Raw genomic sequence first — 17824 nt, 5'->3', positions numbered from 1 at the left:
GAAAGCTCAAATGCTGATAGAATTTAAATGACAGGGCGTGTTTTTCTTTACAGTCAAATAAAAAACAAGTAGAAAATACATTACAATTAAAAACTGACATAAGATCGTCACAGAAATAATACAAAAGTTTACATTAGGGAAAACTTTAATGTTTTATTTCTTAGATCACAAAAAACGGTTTCGTGACCACCTGTTCCCTCACCTGAGATAAAAAAAACATGTCACACGTAAGGCTGCGTCATTGCGTCACGAACTGTCTCATCCTGCCTAATCTCTCCTGTAGTGCGTCTATCAGCTGAGTTGCTCCTCCTCCTCCTCCCTGCAGCGATCTCTCTCCTCTATCTTTAGCTCTGTACCACACGAACAGCGGCTTATCATCGACAGGCTCAGGCTGCCAAGCACGCAACTCGAGTCGCTCCTATTTTTATTCGAGCCGGCTTGCCCCTCTCCATCTTCTAGTCTATCCTACCATAACAAATGAGATAATGACAGCCCGGAGCTTTCATAAGCTGTACTGGACTTGAGAAGCACTAAAGGATGTTGTTTTTTACGAGATCCCGGGCCTCTGGTCTGCTGCCCAGGGTCCTTCTCTGCGCAATCCTCGCGGGCGTCGGTGCGAGTATGCCAGGTACGACTCTCCGGCTATCTGACATATGGTAGTAACAAAGACGCTTTTGACAACTCGTTTACAGCACAGGGAATCTTTTAAGACTGTATACTTGATACATAACGAAGAAAAACACATTTAAATGACTTTATATTGCGTAACTTTTGTTGCATGCCGTTTGACCTCCAAAGCTTAAAGTTGACATCGTTGTGAATGTCTTTAGTTTGGTCAAGTTGTTTATTTTATTACATGTCTGTGGTTGTGTGAATGCCAAGTTTGCCTATTAGTTTGCCAATGTGTAAACTTTGATCCGGTTGAACCAGTGCAGGTGAAACAAACAAGGAATTTCCTTATTATGCTGGTATTTGCTTTCCAATTTATTTAATTGAAATAATGCTTTCATCCGAAGAAATCTGAAAGTGAATTTCAAAAGCAGTTTGTGTTTGCTTGTACAACCTTTGAAAAGTTTCAGCTGTTTTTTATTTTTCAGCATTTTCCAGATATTACACCAGGAGAGCTACATAATTCATTTGGAGATATTAGTAAACTGGGTTATACATGTTTACAGGTTTTGTTCAAGTTTGTTGAAATATCCGACTTTTGATTGTGGTCATTGGTGTCTTGACAAATCTGAATACAGATTAAGATATTGTTGAGATCTCTTCTGAAACAACGCGTGACAGTTTCCATTTAATCTCATTCATATTTGGGAGAAACAGTTGAGACATTAACGATTTTTATTGCTAATATGTTACAGGTTGAGCAACTTGTTTTGGCTCCTTGTGTTGTACTTTATTGTTCGAAGTATTCTGATCGATGGCTTACATTTAGATTTTGAGGTTCTTTGTTAGCTTTGTGATCTGTGTGTTTTCGTAATTATGGAAAACACGATAAGTACGTCCTGGCTTTTCTTGTGGACATCTGTGGGAATTATGTCAGCTGGACATTGGCACAATGCAAACTTTGTTCTTTACCATAATTTAACATTTCGGTGTATTATATTGGTTATTGGCTAATGCTGTCAACTATATTTAGTACGTCGTTTTCAAAGTAATTTTATACCTGAATTGAGCAGCAATATTACATGTTGAATGGTTATCACATCACACTTCGAATCACAATATTTTTTAGATCACAATGTGACTTTTTTTGACCAATTTGTGCAGTTCACTTTTATAAAACTGTACTATGCATAGATCAGCTATCAACCCTACATACTATCTATCAACATTTGAAAAACCCAATGACGTTATACTAAAGACGCAGGTATAGTCCGTCCGACCGCGTTTGCGCGCCGTCCACATGCTGCGATTTTCGTCATCAGAAGGGTCCGCAGACGTCCGCACATGAAATTCGTACAACAGCGCATGCGTGAGAAAATGTTAAGAGCCCACTAGGTGGCAATACACACACGGAAAGTTTGCGGTGTGCAGTTGTCGAAGAAGGCCGACACTAAAGCAACCCGCTGAAGCGGAGGAGCCAAAACACCACAACCATTTTTTGTGCACGAGTTTGAGTATTATGGAGAACAAGCATTTGTTCAGTGCGGCCAATTGTTATCTTTATCATACGCAATGGTGAAGCCACACTTCTTCCATCATTCATTTGCAGTGGGCCTGTGAATAACGCAGCTCAGTGCGGCCCTCCGATGGTCCGGTGGAGTATACGTACTCATTTGTATTGCGCATGTGTCGAAATTGTCCGTGCATGAGACGGTTGCGGAAAATCAAGTATACCTGCGGCTTAAGCCTAAAGATGTATTAATAGCTTGTGCATTGGGTCAAACAAAGTTTTGCTATTCATATGATGGACTTTGACTTTACGGACTTGAATATCAACAGGTGCAAGTATTCTGTGAATTTCAGTGAAGCCTTACATGTCCAGAGACTGAGCTGTGGAAAGATTGTGTTCCCCTCTTTATCTCTCTCATCTAATCTCACCTCCCAGTGCTGTTTATGTACGTTTTCCATTCTAAAGTAGATTGTTTGTTTTCCCTACCGTGTTGCTTCTTAAAAGAGAGTCCGCCTTCAGTGTGAACCTCCCTCAGGCTGTTGGTTATCAGATCACGAGCGTAGATTTTATATTCCTCTCAGGAAGAAAGGCCTGTGTTTAGTGCCGCCGGCCATGCAGATATTTCACAGATGGTGAGCAGAATAATCAAGTCTGTTTTGCACAGGTGAACAAAGCCACCTGAAGAGTTTATAAAACCCAATACTGTGTCCATAGTGCAATTCACGAACTATATTACTTAAAAAACAGTTAACTTATATATGTGTGTTTGTGTATTTTATTTAACATGCATGATCATACAGTTTTGTTTACACGGAAATGTTTTTAAGTTAGCAGGAAAGGTTTTTGTTCTTTGTCCTATTTAGTTTTGAACCGCAAACTCTTTTAATCCCTCTTTTTAAAACTCTTATCTCTCTCCATTGTCAGATGACTCGGTTTACTCGTGCGTTTCAAATCCGCTTTGACATAGTTGAGTGGAATATTGATGTTTTAGTTCACACACGATAGCAAATACAAGTGCGTTTCCAGCTTTTCTTCAACTTGTATTAGCACCTATTGTACTATTGCTCTTTGTATGACATAACGCTTATTGCTCCGCGAACTCTTTGTAGGTCGGTTTGGATAAAAGCGTCTGCTAAATGACTAAATGTAAACTTGAATGGCACCTTAACCCCAAACCTACAGAGTGCAAAATTGAACGTGATAAAGAGCAACCCTGCCGTTTCAGATCTCTTTTCATTATGTGGCGGTTCTTGCTTCGTAACGCACTTACATAAGATGTGTGTGGATAGTGTGAGTTGTAGTCTCAGCCCTGACTCCCTCTTCTCGGAGGTGACGGATTGAATTGAGAAAAGGTTAGCAGCGTTGCTGTGGCAACTGTGTGGAATTGGACCCTGTGCTTGTCCTCTCAGGGGGACGTGAGGGTCTAGAGCTACAGAGATATGGAAGCAGCTTGGTGTGCCGTAGTGATGGGTAGAAACATTAAGATTGGTGGCTTATCTCTGGCAGATGGCTGAATAATTCCGCTCCCCTGGATGAGAACGAAACACCTGCGCCAATATTGGGTTGCCTTGGTATCATATGTAGATTTGTACATTCAGGTACATTCCTGTTCATCTGACATCAGGCCATGAGACGTATGAGTATATAAATCAATAACTTAGTGTATATTGTGTGTATAAACCAAAATTAAAGTAGTTTGAGGAAAGTAGGGAGACATTCGCCATGTCTCATGGAAGTGGGTCGTGAGTCTTGACTCGTGACTGATTGGTTTTCTTTCCTTTTAGTATTTTGAATAGTGGTATGGGTCTCTTAGGTTAAGAATATATTGCTTTGCTTGCTCAAAGTGTGTCCTGCTTAGGCGTTTAAGACGAAACCAAACATAACATGCATGTTTAAATATGAACTCTCAGATCCAAACACACCCTTAGGCGTTGAGCAAACACACAGAGTTTACTTACTGGGTTGCGGAAGGGACATTTGGATCTTCTGGGAATAATATAGATTCGTGCTGTCCTTAAAACCCAATTTAAAAGACGTATTAGCCAAGACAGACAGTTTTCATCACAGAGCACTCTGACTTGTGATGTAGCATGAACCATTTTTCATTATAACAATACAGTTATCCCATCGTCTACTGTATTGCTGAATGGTGGCCAATAGTGAGTGTAGAATAGTATTGTTCCGTCAGTTTTTGTCGTCCTTTGGATCCCTTCCCCGTTAAAAGTGTCACAGACCTTCTTACTATTCAATGTTTTGCTATTATTCAAATGTTGATCCTACAACCAGCTGTTATCAATTACTCTGTGCAAATGAAGTGCAGCACACTGCATACTCTACTACCTTACCTTCTGCCCCATTCCTATTCATTATAAAATATAAAAATTAGAGATGCACTGATACTAGATTTCTCCAAGATAGCAGGTTTTTCGGAGTGATATCTGCCGATACCGATTTTGAAGATTAAATGAATATTTCTTAACTTTCTGAGCGTTATTAATTAGGGATGCACCAAAATGAAAATTGGTGCAAAAAAACGGAAAGGTCAAAATGAGCTTTTTATGTTTTGTCTTGCTTTTCAATACAATACAATACAATATAACTTTAAAAACCGTCTCTCTATCTTTCTCTCTCTGCCTCTCTGCCTCTCTGCGCTGGTTGCTGCTTGATCAGATCAAATTTATTCGGCCATTTCACTTATTCACCGGACACCAAACATGCTTTTTTTTGCTATTTTCGGTTTCGGTCCATCCCTATTAATTATTCATACAATGACTATTAATATTTCATATCATACTGGTGAAGTTTCTTAACGTTTTTTTTATATACAGAGCACGAATGAATTGCATTTTCCTGTCCTCTTTTGATTGACAGGATATATCGACCCTGATCATCAGCTGTTTTTAAACTATCGGTATAAAAAATTGCTTTTATTGACCCGATAGAAATTATTTGCCGATATATTGGTGCATCTCTAATAAACATTGTAATAGCAAACTTCAGTTTTGAGGGTTACTAGGTTATGATTGCATAGAATGTGTGTACAGTAAGAAAGTTCCTTTTTACAATTTTATCAGTAAATGATAAAATTATAAAAACATATAAAAAATGAGTTTTATATGTTGATAGATATGTGACTAGATAAAGGGGGGTAAATACATTTTCAAATATATGAATATTCATATACAAAAATACAGTTCAGTGATGGTATTAGATTGAACTATGAAACTAAGTTACCTCCTTAATGCACTATTCACGTAGAATGAAGCAATGCCATATGCTCGCAGAAACCGTTTCAAAACTTGACCATACTAGTTTGTATATTTTCATGCATGCTACTAGCACCGTCAATATGAAATATTCCTTTACCATACTTGTACGTCTCAAGGAAACGCCAATTGTCAGACATGGTTGCTGTTAAGTACAATCTAGTAATCGCATTAGCTCTCAACAAAGTGGTCGGCGTTAACAGGATGGTGTGGTTTCCATAGCAACTGACGTACCAGCCCATTCCCATGAAAGTTAATCAGTAATGAGAGTGAGAAAGAGCCAAATGGGCAGAAACTGGAAACCAGTTTTATTAGTTGAGAGCCCATAGATCTTAGACAGACTTGTCTTCTATAAAAACTTAAGGTTTTATAATGCCTTACAATAGATCCTATCTTGTTATTTGGTTTGGGGTGTATCATGAGGATTGACCAGTTGTCTGACCAGTTGATTTTGTGAGATAGGGTAGTTTATCTGCATATTTTTATTACTGTTTTCTACATTTTGTCCCATTCCATTGAACTGTTTTTGGACAGAATTTCTCATGTAAACGCCCCCCGCTAAGAAGTGTGTTTGGTAAGATGAGATGCACCTGAACAAGCCGAGCTAGCATGAGGCAGATTATTTGACAAGCCATTCATGCAAAGTCAAGAGCAGGCAAGAGAGCTGGTACACTGCTCGAGTTTAAGCCGGGCCACAGGAAGTCCACACAATGGCAGTTTCCCCTTATCCTTCCCTGACTTCCTGTTCATCACTCAACACTGCCGCAAAACAACCAGTTGAGAATTCAATCCACTGTAGCTGGTTCTCAACAGATCTTCCTACATTTGTCGCCCAGTTATGATTCACATTCTTCCCTCATGAAGTAAATGAACACTGTACACATTGCCACGTAAGTGTGTACCTGTTCCCATGGTGTAATTCTGCGCTGGTGTTGGCTTTCTTCCTGCTCTGGGCCTAGTTAATGATTTCTGAGCCAGGAGCAGATGGTTAGAATATTCATTTTTCATCCAGATTAAGATATGCTGTTACATAACGGTGTGCTATCTTCCTTGGAACGGCAGATGCTCAGCGATTTACAGCGACAGGCTTTAACAATCTGTTTTCTCACTCTGGATTTGGAGCTTTTATTTTGGTCTTGTGAAGTTTGATGTGATATGATGAGAAGAAGAGACACTGTTGAACAAAGTGCCAACAATCTTTCATTTCTTATTGTGCTCTCTCGTTTAATGAGCAATGCAAATATTATCATTGCCAAATAATAACTACTTTAGGAAGACTTTTATCTGTACATCTGACCCATGAACCATCCCGTAATTGTCATATTTTGGTTTTTAAGTCGATAAATGATTTACATCACATAAAGTTATTTAAATAACAAATGCTATCCAGAATATATTCGTTTTTAACAAGTAAGAAACAATAAGTTCAGTACAGTAACAAAAACAACAGACCCAAGGCAATACATCAATCTGATTGGATGAATCATCATGTCACATGATCGCATTTGTGAGAGTGTTTTGTATGAATGCACCACGTCTAATTCTGCTTATCGATAACCAGTTTCGCTTCCAAAGTTGTAAAAAATTAAGTAAAACATTAAGATATCAACCTGTATGGTAATTTAGCCTGCGATCTGTATTACCATAGTTTAAAAAGCGCGCACAGGAGTCGAAATTTTTATTTCATATCAAGTTCTGATTCCAGAATTGGAAAATATTTTATGATTCCCAACCCTTGTTTGAAACATTTTTAAGCAGCTTTAAACGTAAATAGATATTTTTTGCTGTTTAATGATGTCACAACAGAAAAATGGATGGGTTTCCTCTAGGAGCCTTAATTATGGTTTCAGAGAGCTGGAATATAATAAAGAGGTCTGCCAGATTTGACTTTGATCAGTTTTATGTCATTGATGTTTTGGTGATGGACTGATCTGGCGATCAAAGCATCTCTCCTGTCCATCCAGAGACACTAAGGATGTTGCAGATCAATAGTAAGAGGGCCCTTTCAACTGAAAAGAGGGATGTGTTCATAACACCACTCTAATCTGATTTTCTCCCATTGTTTGGTTGTGTAAATCAATCTCTCTGACTGTCTGGAGGTGGGCGGCACAGCAGGGCGTTCAGAGAAACGTGCATCAGTCACGTACAGTTGCACCTCATTAGTCAGTAATTCTTAGGTCTCTTCTTGTGAATTCTTGTGTTGACTTTATATTATTGACTGTTGTTTTGTGAAATCCTACAAATGCTGTTTCTATGTGTATACGTGTGAAAACAAGAATTCTTTGGTAGGCTTGTAAAAAAAAGCACTTTCTTAAGTGGATTCATAACTGCTCTTTTACAAAGTAGTGTTGCCTAGAAACGATTCCCATAAGAATGTCCATATAACCTTTTATTTAAAAATGTGTATTGCGCAACAGGTCAGACCGAAGATGTGTGCGCCATTTTTAATGGCACCAATTACACAGATTACGTGTCCCTGCACAGTCCTGCTGTTATTTTAACTCTAGTCTCCATTAAGAACGAGCTGTTCTTAGCTTCATACTCTTTTGAATCGGTAAAAAGCCTTCGGATGGATCATTATGTGTCATTAGGATGATACACACAGTGGGTTTTTTACTGACGTCAACAAGATGATGTCAGAGAGACTGACCAGTCAAACAATACAAAACTCCTGGTGAAGGTGCCACGTTGACCCAGAGCCATTGAGATAGCAAGTTGCACCAACGGAAGTTCAAAATGTTCAGGGATCATGAAGCCTTCAGATAGTTCCAGGAAGTTGTTTTCTCTTTAAATGCTTAATTTCTTTCATCTTTTTATTTATTACATGAGTTGCGTTTTTAAATGGGTTAAAAGTTGGTCTGTTTAGCCGCAGCTCCTTGCGTTACTAGCAACTTCCGGGAACTATTGAGAGCCTCCATGAGCCGCCATTGCTGTGAAAAACCTGGAGTCAACGGAGTTGAAGCAACTCTTTCTCTCAATGGCTCTGTGTTGACCACGGCCCTGAAGATGCTGTTTCCATGACAACGGAGCTCAACAAAGACCGCCCCTCTCAAAGCAGTACGATGTGATCTTTCTTATTATTTCCAATCAACTTTATATTTGAGTTAATATTAAAAATGTTATTTAGACTTATGCCTGCTTCATTTGCAGCGTTGTTCCTTCAAAATATTATTTTAAACTTTTTATGAGTTATTCTTTCAGCGGGTTGTGCTAAACTGCCTTAATCCACAATAAAATATCCTGTACGGTTTCATCACACGGACCTTTCCTTCTTTACCCTCCGCCAAGAGCCGAACCTCCCCACAGAGACTGAATTAGAATTAGAGAGAAATTTGAGGGATTTACAAAACATGAGGAGAGATGAAAGACATTCGAGAAAATATCATCACAGAGTTATTTATTATAGCTGATAAATCAGAGAATTTGCAAATAAGATGCTAATTTGAGTCATTTAAGTGCTCTTTTGTACTACCTATGGAAACTTCACTAGAGGGAATGAGATTCAGTAAAGGACATGAGACTCATTGAATTGTTGAATAGTGATGATGTCATTGGGCAATTGAAATACAGTATCTTAGAAGAGATGAAGTATTTGAGCATTAAAATCGTGTTGTGCTTCTATGCAAGCCCAGAGAGCGCATCTGTATGTTATGTCGTGCAACTTTCAGGTGATGATCTTGTGCGAGTTGCTAGATTTACTGCATTCAATATTTCAACCTGTGCCATAGTTAAAACAAAAGTTATGAATGTCGACAACACTAATAACAGAACCATAACATGTGACTGAATGCAGGTGGGGCTTCGGACGATATAATGTATTTTAATGGCAGGAATAACATTTACTGCAGCTGTCAGTAACACCTGGTGAACTAATGCATATTGATTTTAAGGCATGTAAACATTCAGACACATCACGTGTTATGTGATGATAAACACTTCATTTGCATGTTTTGATTCGGAGTAATATTACAGTTATGTCAGCGATAAATTCCCTAAACTGTGATGTATCGCTTTTTGTGAATAATTGTTTCGCAAAATTGTTGTTTTGGAGGAAAGCAAAAATGCATGAATTTTTGCAGTTCCATGAAGCATTTTTTTACTACAATCTCTTTAAAATCAAGCATGTTCACTCTTAAAAATAAAGGTGCTTAAAAGGTTCTTCACACCGATGCTATAGAAGAACCATTTGTGGTTCCACAAAGAAATATTCAGCTGAAGGTTCTTTAAAGAGCCATCTCTTTCCTACATTTTTATAATCCAAAAAACCTTTTTTCGTCACAAAGAACCTTTTTCGAAACGGAAACTTCCTTCAGATGTTAAAGGTTCTTTATAGAAACCAAAATATGAACCTTTCGAAGCATCTTTCTTAAAGAGCGTCGTGAGAAATGACCTAATAAGTTGTTGATACATTTTATGTTGATTTCTATATAGCAATACTACACTCTTTATTCTTTTAACAGGATTCTGTGTTTTGTTTTATTCCAGCTAACAAGTGCCCCGACCACATTGACTGTGCCAGGATAGGGCGGCACTTCTGCAATCATGGCTCTTCCCACTGTGGTCCCTGCCTCTCCCCATTGGAGGAAGATGAAATGGCACAATGCGTTGTTCCTAGGAGACATCATCCACAACAGCACCTCCAAGGTATGAAATCTCTTCTCACGTCCCCTGTATCACATACAATTTCTTGTAGTTTCACGGACAGTGATGCTGTGGCATCATGCAAATAAGTTGTGGGTGATGATCCCCTGACATGTCATTGTCTAATCTGTCGCTTTCTTTTCATGTATGAGTCAGGCTCTTCTGACTCATACATGAGTCAGAGAGAGAGCGAGAGAGAGAGCGAGAGAGAGAGCGAGAGAGAGAGCGAGAGAGAGAGAGAGAGAGAGAGAGAGAGAGAGAGAGAGAGAGAGAGAGAGAGAGAGAGAGAGAGAGAGAGAGAGAGAGAGAGAGAGAGAGCGAGAGAGAGAGCGAGAGAGAGAGAGAGCGAGAGAGCGAGAGAGAGAGAGAGCGAGAGAGCGAGAGAGAGAGAGAGAGAGAGAGAGAGAGAGAGCGAGAGAGAGCGAGAGAGCGAGAGAGCGAGAGAGCGAGAGAGCGAGAGAGCGAGAGAGCGAGAGAGCGAGAGAGCGAGAGAGCGAGAGAGCGAGAGCGAGAGCGAGAGCGAGAGAGAGCCAGGCAGTGAAGATCATGACTTCAGTTAGTAAATACTTGCTAGTACTGAAGCACTGACATTAATGAATTATGGCAATGACAGACAAGAATATTTTTGCGCTTTGCTTAAATATGTTTGTGAATCATGCATATTCCGTAAACACTTTACACTGTTTTGAGGAGTCTTTATAGTGTTTCGTCTTTTAGAAAAATTGCCAATGTTGTTATTAAAACCACCACCAGATGGCAGCACAATTATGTCCAAGACTCATTTGAAGTCGATTCCCATTGATACCAAAGAACAACATCCAACAAGGCAATATGTATTTTTAATACAAAGTTGAGACAATTACATAATACTTAAATTAATGAATTAAAGAATTTTAATATAATACAAAGTATCGGTGTGTTATCTTGTAATGTCAAGAATGTGCAATTACTTTGCCTACTTGTCTGTTATCTTTGTTATTTCTTAACCAGTGTATCAAGTTTAATGGACCGGTTGCTAGATTGTTATTAATTTATGTTTAAGTAATGCCTTATACGACAGCCACCTCGGATACTGCAGACCATCAGTATACCCCGATGCTAGAAGCCCAGCTGAAGATAAGAAGCCCAGAAGCTGAATAGACCTTTGTTTGAAACCGTAGTTATTGTATTTTGTATCATATTTGTTTAATTTTATCTTTAAAAGTTTGTTAAAATGTAATTGATTAAAACACTTGCCTACCTAGGTTTTAATTTAGTGTTTTTAGACTTTGAGCATGAACAAACCACAAAGGTGTCTTCCAACCGCATTGTGAGTATTTGACATACTTACAATTTAGGCCAGACTTATTTTATCTACCCTGAGAATAATACTAAATAAGATAAAAGGCAATAAGACAAAAGTACATGTCAATAAAACAGTAAGTATGCAAAGTTGAATGAAGTTGTTTACCTGGCTATCCCTTAACTCCAAAAATATGTTATTTTTCTTTTGTCTAAACACATTATGTTTTGTGCAATATTTGTTGAGAATAAACAAAGCTTTATTGGCATGAGCATACAGGAATATTGCCCCAGTATTTAAGTACAAAAAAAGATGTAGGGAAATATAAGTAGGCTATTATTACAGTAGATTATTTTTGTACTGTTAGACAAATTTGTGAGTGGTTTATTTGCATAAGGCTGTTTGGTTGCTACGGTCTGGCTATACGAAAAGTCTCTATAATATTGGTGTATTCACATGGCTCGGGTCTTTCTGTGTGATATTTAATTTTGGCGCGGCCAAATCTGTACATCCAGTCATAAGAAAAGTAACAGAACAGAACAGAACGGCTCTCTTAAACAAGCCACAGAAAACATCTTACGCACTCCTTTTTTCACAACGCTGCGTAAGAATCGACTCATCATTATGATTTCATAATCCTTTCAATACTTTAATTACATCAGGTTTTATTCAGTGTGTACACTTTGTCATCTGAACCCCCTGTTAATGGATAAATCACACACAGATCCACTTGTCACTTCTATCAACCCCCATCCTACAGTACAGATGCTTTGTCCCGCCTCCTTTGACACCTGCTGTGGTGGACACTATACAGCTTGTGCTGTGAGGTTGTTTAGACAGTAACAAAGCAGAGAGTGATATGTGCTGTTGTATCACATCAACCCTGTTCCAGCAGGCAGATGGCCAGTCTTTTATAGATTACACAGATACGTTCCTAACTATAAACTTTCCCTTTTAACAAGAGCTCAGATCTGGTATCACTTTAGTGCACTAAAAGGCTGAAACAAACATGTGGTTTATGTAGTCAAAATTTCCATAATCCCTAAAAAACATTTCTAAGTATATGTATACACATATTGTAAGGACACAAACCCAATGCAAGTCAACTGGTACAACTGTTTTTTTGGTTTCCGGCATTTCTAAAGATCTCCTTTTGTGGTTAAAATGACAAAAGTTTAAGTAAATGATGACAGAATTTTCATTTTTTGGTTAACTATCCCATTAAACTAGATGTGTGTTGGTATTCAAAAGTCACTTTGGATCAAAGTATCGACCACATTCATAATGAAATACAAAATGTGTATTTTGTAATCTTCTACAGAACTACAGGCAAAGGCAGAGATGCTCCCCCGTTTCCCCATCCACTGGCCACACACACACAAATACACACACAGTCAGGCTGGTTGCCAGGGGGAAGGTCTTCTACAGTCTTGGAATGCAGCTTACTGTCTGGCCAACCGTACCATTAAACCATGCGCTGTCTTTGTATTCTTTTTAAAGCGTGTAAAACAAACAACGCCCTGGCACACTCTTACTCTCTCAGGACACACACAGTCCAGAATACAAGAAGTATTTTGGTCTCAGAATGTCTGCATGATACACAACCGCGCAAAAAATGTAAAGAGCATCCCAAATTTTCTTTTCAAATCAGCATTTGCAGATGTATTTTTGTGCCATTTCAATCCACCGTTTGTTGAATTTCAAAATCAAAACAAAAGCAAACCTCAGGAGTGTCTTCAAGTCATCCAACAGCAATGTGAAAGAGTGACAGCATGACAAGATTAAAACAAAACAATATATTTTTAATATAAACAACATTTTTATTGAAATTTGGGAGAAATATTGTTAGTAGTTCACAAACTAAAACTAAAGTGAACATTTCGCCTAAACACATAGCTATAAATAGTCACATATCAGAAAACCAGTCTCTTTAATTTTTCCACGGCTGTATATGATATGTTTTACATTATTTGTTTTTTTTATGCTGTGACATATAAATATGTAATCATACCATACCGGGATGTATATTAAAGTATGATCTGATGTTATCGCTGTACAATGGATGTGCTAAAAATATATTATTGTGTTTTTTACATGTAGAATCTTCTCCTCCTGACATTGATGAAGAAATCGACTATCTGTCCTCTGTCATTGCCAAGCAGCAAATTTCAGAAGTCAAACAGTCAGGTAACTGCTTTTAAACTGTGGTTAAGGGCAGCGTGCAGACAAAACCCACACAGGTCGAACCTTTTTAGGCACCTCACTCGCTCTTCTATGTAAGCCTAGTTTCGGTTTCAGTATACCTATAGTGTCCGTTAAAGCTGTGACTCATAATGGTTGCTCTGTGTGGCCAAAGCGTTAGGGTTTTACATGACAACAATGAAAAAAACAAACAAACACCATGAAAAAAACTGTATGTGAAGGTCACAGAAAAGGTGGAAAGCAAACCTTCATAATCATTCGATACTAAATTATGTCAGCTTGACGAAAAAGAAACAGGAGCCCGGAATAATTATTTTACAATTATAAAGTATTTCAAAATGTTATGAATAATATAACGAAATAAAGATTATGAGATCAAACTAAATCTTTTTCCTCTTTTCAGGTTCTAATTCACAGTCGTCTTCACAATCCCAGTCACCGTTGTCTCACTCCACGACCAGCAGCCCATCAACACCAACACACCGGACCCCTAAACCCCCCAAACCACTCACAGACTCATCCCACCGCCACGGGCCAATCGTCAGCCCCCATTCTTCCAGAGACAGCCTGCTAGTCTGTACGTGTCTCTGACAGATAAGATCAAGATGTTTAGTTGTCTGATCGTGTAAATCAACTAGTAGAACATGATGCTAACAATGACAAAGTTATGGGTTCGATTGCTAAGAAACACACAACAAGATAATATACCTTGAAGTCGATGGGGACAAAAGTGCTCAGAAATGTAGTTTTCTCAGTTCATCTGAGGATGTTTGTGACATTGTTTGGACTTTATCAATGGGTTTGGCTGGCCCACATCCCAGACAGAGATGCCATTATTACAGCATCTTCTCATATGATGTTTTATCATGATAACCACTCAATGTAATGTATGGCTTGTTCTTAAATCTAAGATCACTTGAATATAAAATATCAATTTTTATGCTGCACGCTCTTTAAAATGTCGCCTTGGGTTTACTCAACCTCACAAAGAAGGGTTTACTGATGTAAAATGTTCTTGTTTTGACCAGCATCTCATCATTTCTCTTCTCATTATGTGTGCGTTTGTTTCAATGGGAGCAGTGATGATCTCTTTGTGCATTATTGTGGGAACTACGGCTCTCATCCTCGCTGCTGTATGCTGGGTCCGGTAAGATCAGTCTGCTAGTTTGCATTTGATAAATGACTCGTTTAACCAGAAATGAAAAAGCCGTTATGATTTGCACACCATTTAGTTTCAAATTCATCTTTTTTTGCATAGCTTGCCTAAATGTTAAAAATGTGAGAATTTTTCTAAGGAAAGATGAATAAATTATGAAAGAATAAGGAGATTTCAATAACACGCATAGATAGATAGTTTCATCGGTCTGGCCCGAAGTTCAATTCCGGTCTTTGTTTGGTTATAATAATTTGGTATATGATAATTTATATTCATATTTTATTGTAAATTAATTGTAATGAATTAAAACTTCTTAACAGTTATTGATTCTTTGCGGAGGTCTACCAGAAATTATGTTTGGGAAATTACATAACATTTGTTCTATGCCAATCTAAACATCAGTGTTTCTTGTTGTTTGCTCCTTACAGGTCACAGAGAGAAACTTATCTGGCTCAGAAGGTGGATTACCCTGCGTTTCAAGCTACAGGCTCCAGTAATAATCACACCTCTGTAAGATCCTCCCTCATGAATTTTAGAGTTCTTTATCTCCAACACCAATACAAGTAGTATTGGTTAACATTAGTCAAGAGCTCACTTCAATATGTCTTTTGAATTTAAGAGATACCTGGAATGTATATCAGACTGACTCTCTTATTGTTTCGCTCTCTTTGTCGTAGTCTGGGGATAAATCTTTGGCTCAAAGTGCCCAGATGTATCACTACCAGCATAAAAAACAGCAGATGCTCTCAATGGAGAAGTAAGTTGATGCATAGTAATACTGGAATTCATTTCATAGAAGCATTAAACAATACGTTTATTCACAATCAATGGTTTCTTAGTGGTTTCAAGTATTACAAAATGTTAAAGCAGTCATAGAAATTCATTGCGAGTCTTGTTAAGTCTCATGGGTGGTGTCAAGGCCTGAGGTCTATCCTCCTTGTTTCTTGTCTGTATTGCACACAAATGCAAAATATACCCTAAAAAAGAAATGCATGTATCTGAATGGTTTATTTTGTTTCAGGCACAAAACAGAGCCTAAAGTTTCAGAATCTGGAGCAACATCAGAAGAAGAAAACGAAGAGGGCGATTTCACTGTGTATGAGTGTCCTGGACTGGCACCGGTGCGTAGATGCTTTGACATCACTCTCTTTTTCTTTGATTCCTTTAACTTTTATGATACCTTGAACTATTTTAGTTATCCCCATTCCCCCTTACCACCCATTTGCGCTGTTCTTTTTCCATACAACTTATATAACTGCTTAGCTCTCTCTGAATCTTCAGACAACACATATCTGCAGTTTCTCAGTTGATTATTTTGATGAATTAATGTAATTTAATTATATGACAGACCTAAATTAAATATAGAAACAACAGGAGGGATCTTTTTCAATTATCCCGAATAAGAGTAAGAATAGAAACGTGCGGAGTGATTTGGGAAGATGCGTGCTGCTATACATATACACATAAGCTTAGAAGAATCATTTAAAGACCATTAAAAAAATGTGCTTGCTTTTGCAGACTGGAGAGATGGAGGTGAAGAATCCACTTTTCGATGACTCCAACTTAAACTCCCAGAGAAGTCACAAGTGACCTGGATGCACACACAAACGCCTGCATACTTTTATAATACACAACGCACCTAACACGCCTAAAGCATTCCTCCATAGGGTGAACCTACATGGAAACACATGTGTTACTCCCCTTTTCCTGGAATATTTGGAACACATCTCGCTTAGCACCACCAGAACAAACTAAAGAGGAAACTTAACTTAACACCTGATGATGCAGATAAATAATCAATTAAAATAAAACAGAATACAGCAGTAGTTGAGAGTTTTTCATTTAGAGGCACAAATACAAATGACTTTTCACACTGGACCCTCGACTGGATTTTAATGCACTTTCTTTATTCCACATCTTAGTTTTGCTAACTTTTCGGTCACATTCCTTTTCAAATCAGTCCTCTCTAGAGTTGAATCTATATATAAAGCTATTTTATATAAAGCTTGAGCTTGATGTTATTTTTGTAAATCAGTTTTGGTTGACGCTGCCTCTTTAAATGTGATGTGGTGGGATTATTGTGTACAAATACACAGCGGTCTCGATCACAGTTTTTAGTTTTACCTGATCAGTAGATAATTTGCTGTATTTTCAGACTTTAGTTGTCTTTGTCAGTGGTGGTCTCCAAGATAGTAATATATTATATTGTTTAGTCGTTTAGATCTCCCAATTTGTCACTTTAATTTTCCTTATTGTTCAAACATCCTTCAATGAAATATGAAGAATATTACTCCATCTCTTTTCTCTTAATATATTTTAAGTCTATCCCTAAGTAACGATCTAAATCATTTTATATAAAAGGTTGTGTCTGGGAATAGAAGTACTTGGAATGAAACAGAGATATTATGAAGTTATTGTGCTCAACTCACTTTAATGTAAATAAATCAAATAAATCCACAGTGTAATAAAGTATTTCTTTTTGTTTTGTAGGATACACACCGAGCTATTTTCTGGTGTGGTGATAATGTTATTATGGCATGTGACAGATAAAACAATGAAATTTAACTATACCAGCATTGCTGTGGTAACTTCTAAATGTTAAGATTGAAGGTCTACTGTTGTTTTACTACAAATATATACAAGATGTCTTATTTCGCACCCATACATCTAAATGTAAATGCATGAAGTCTCTAAATATTCATATAAGTGGTTACGATGGTATGTGGCAATTAAGTAAATATATTTCTAAAGCTAAATTCAGACTAAAAATAACAATTATTAAAGATTATTATTAAAATAGTTATTTTACAGTATGTAAATCAGGGATTATGTTTTAATCTCTTTTTAAATAAATGACCAAAACTATAGTGTTAAAAGTGACAAATAAATTACATTTGCTTCAGTTGCTTCAACTAATAAAAAAAAAATTCTAAAGTGAATGTTTGACATCTTTAGCTTTGGGTAGGTTTTAGGGACCCCAACAAATATTACATTTATGTAATTTTTATTTATTAAATAAAACTTATTTTGTTTGTAGCTTATTTTGTTCATGCCACACTAAACACCGCTCTTGCTGAAAGTAATCACAGCTTGTTTGTCGACTCAAACTCAACCAGCTCGACCGAACGAGACAACCTCCCCCATGTAAAAACTGAAAT

At 37.6% G+C, this 17824-nt stretch overlaps 1 protein-coding gene across 1 annotated transcript; it reads left to right on the top strand.

Annotated features, from left to right (window-relative positions):
* Positions 1–243: 243 nt before the first annotated feature.
* npdc1a (neural proliferation, differentiation and control, 1a) lies at positions 244–17700 on the top strand. Its single transcript, XM_079487229.1, has 9 exons — positions 244–628; positions 9871–10029; positions 13409–13495; positions 13914–14087; positions 14591–14657; positions 15095–15176; positions 15344–15423; positions 15688–15787; positions 16185–17700. Exons 1-9 carry the CDS (start codon positions 538–540, stop codon positions 16254–16256), a joined length of 912 nt encoding a protein of 303 aa, XP_079343355.1. The 5' UTR covers positions 244–537; the 3' UTR covers positions 16257–17700.
* The last annotated feature ends 124 nt before the right edge of the window (positions 17701–17824 follow it).

Source organism: Barbatula barbatula (assembly GCF_947034865.1).
Source record: "Barbatula barbatula genome assembly, chromosome: 22".
In the NCBI taxonomy this organism is placed as follows: Eukaryota; Metazoa; Chordata; class Actinopteri; order Cypriniformes; family Nemacheilidae; genus Barbatula; species Barbatula barbatula.
The sequence above is the reverse complement of the archived record's forward strand: the minus strand, read 5'-3'. Positions and strand labels throughout refer to the sequence as shown.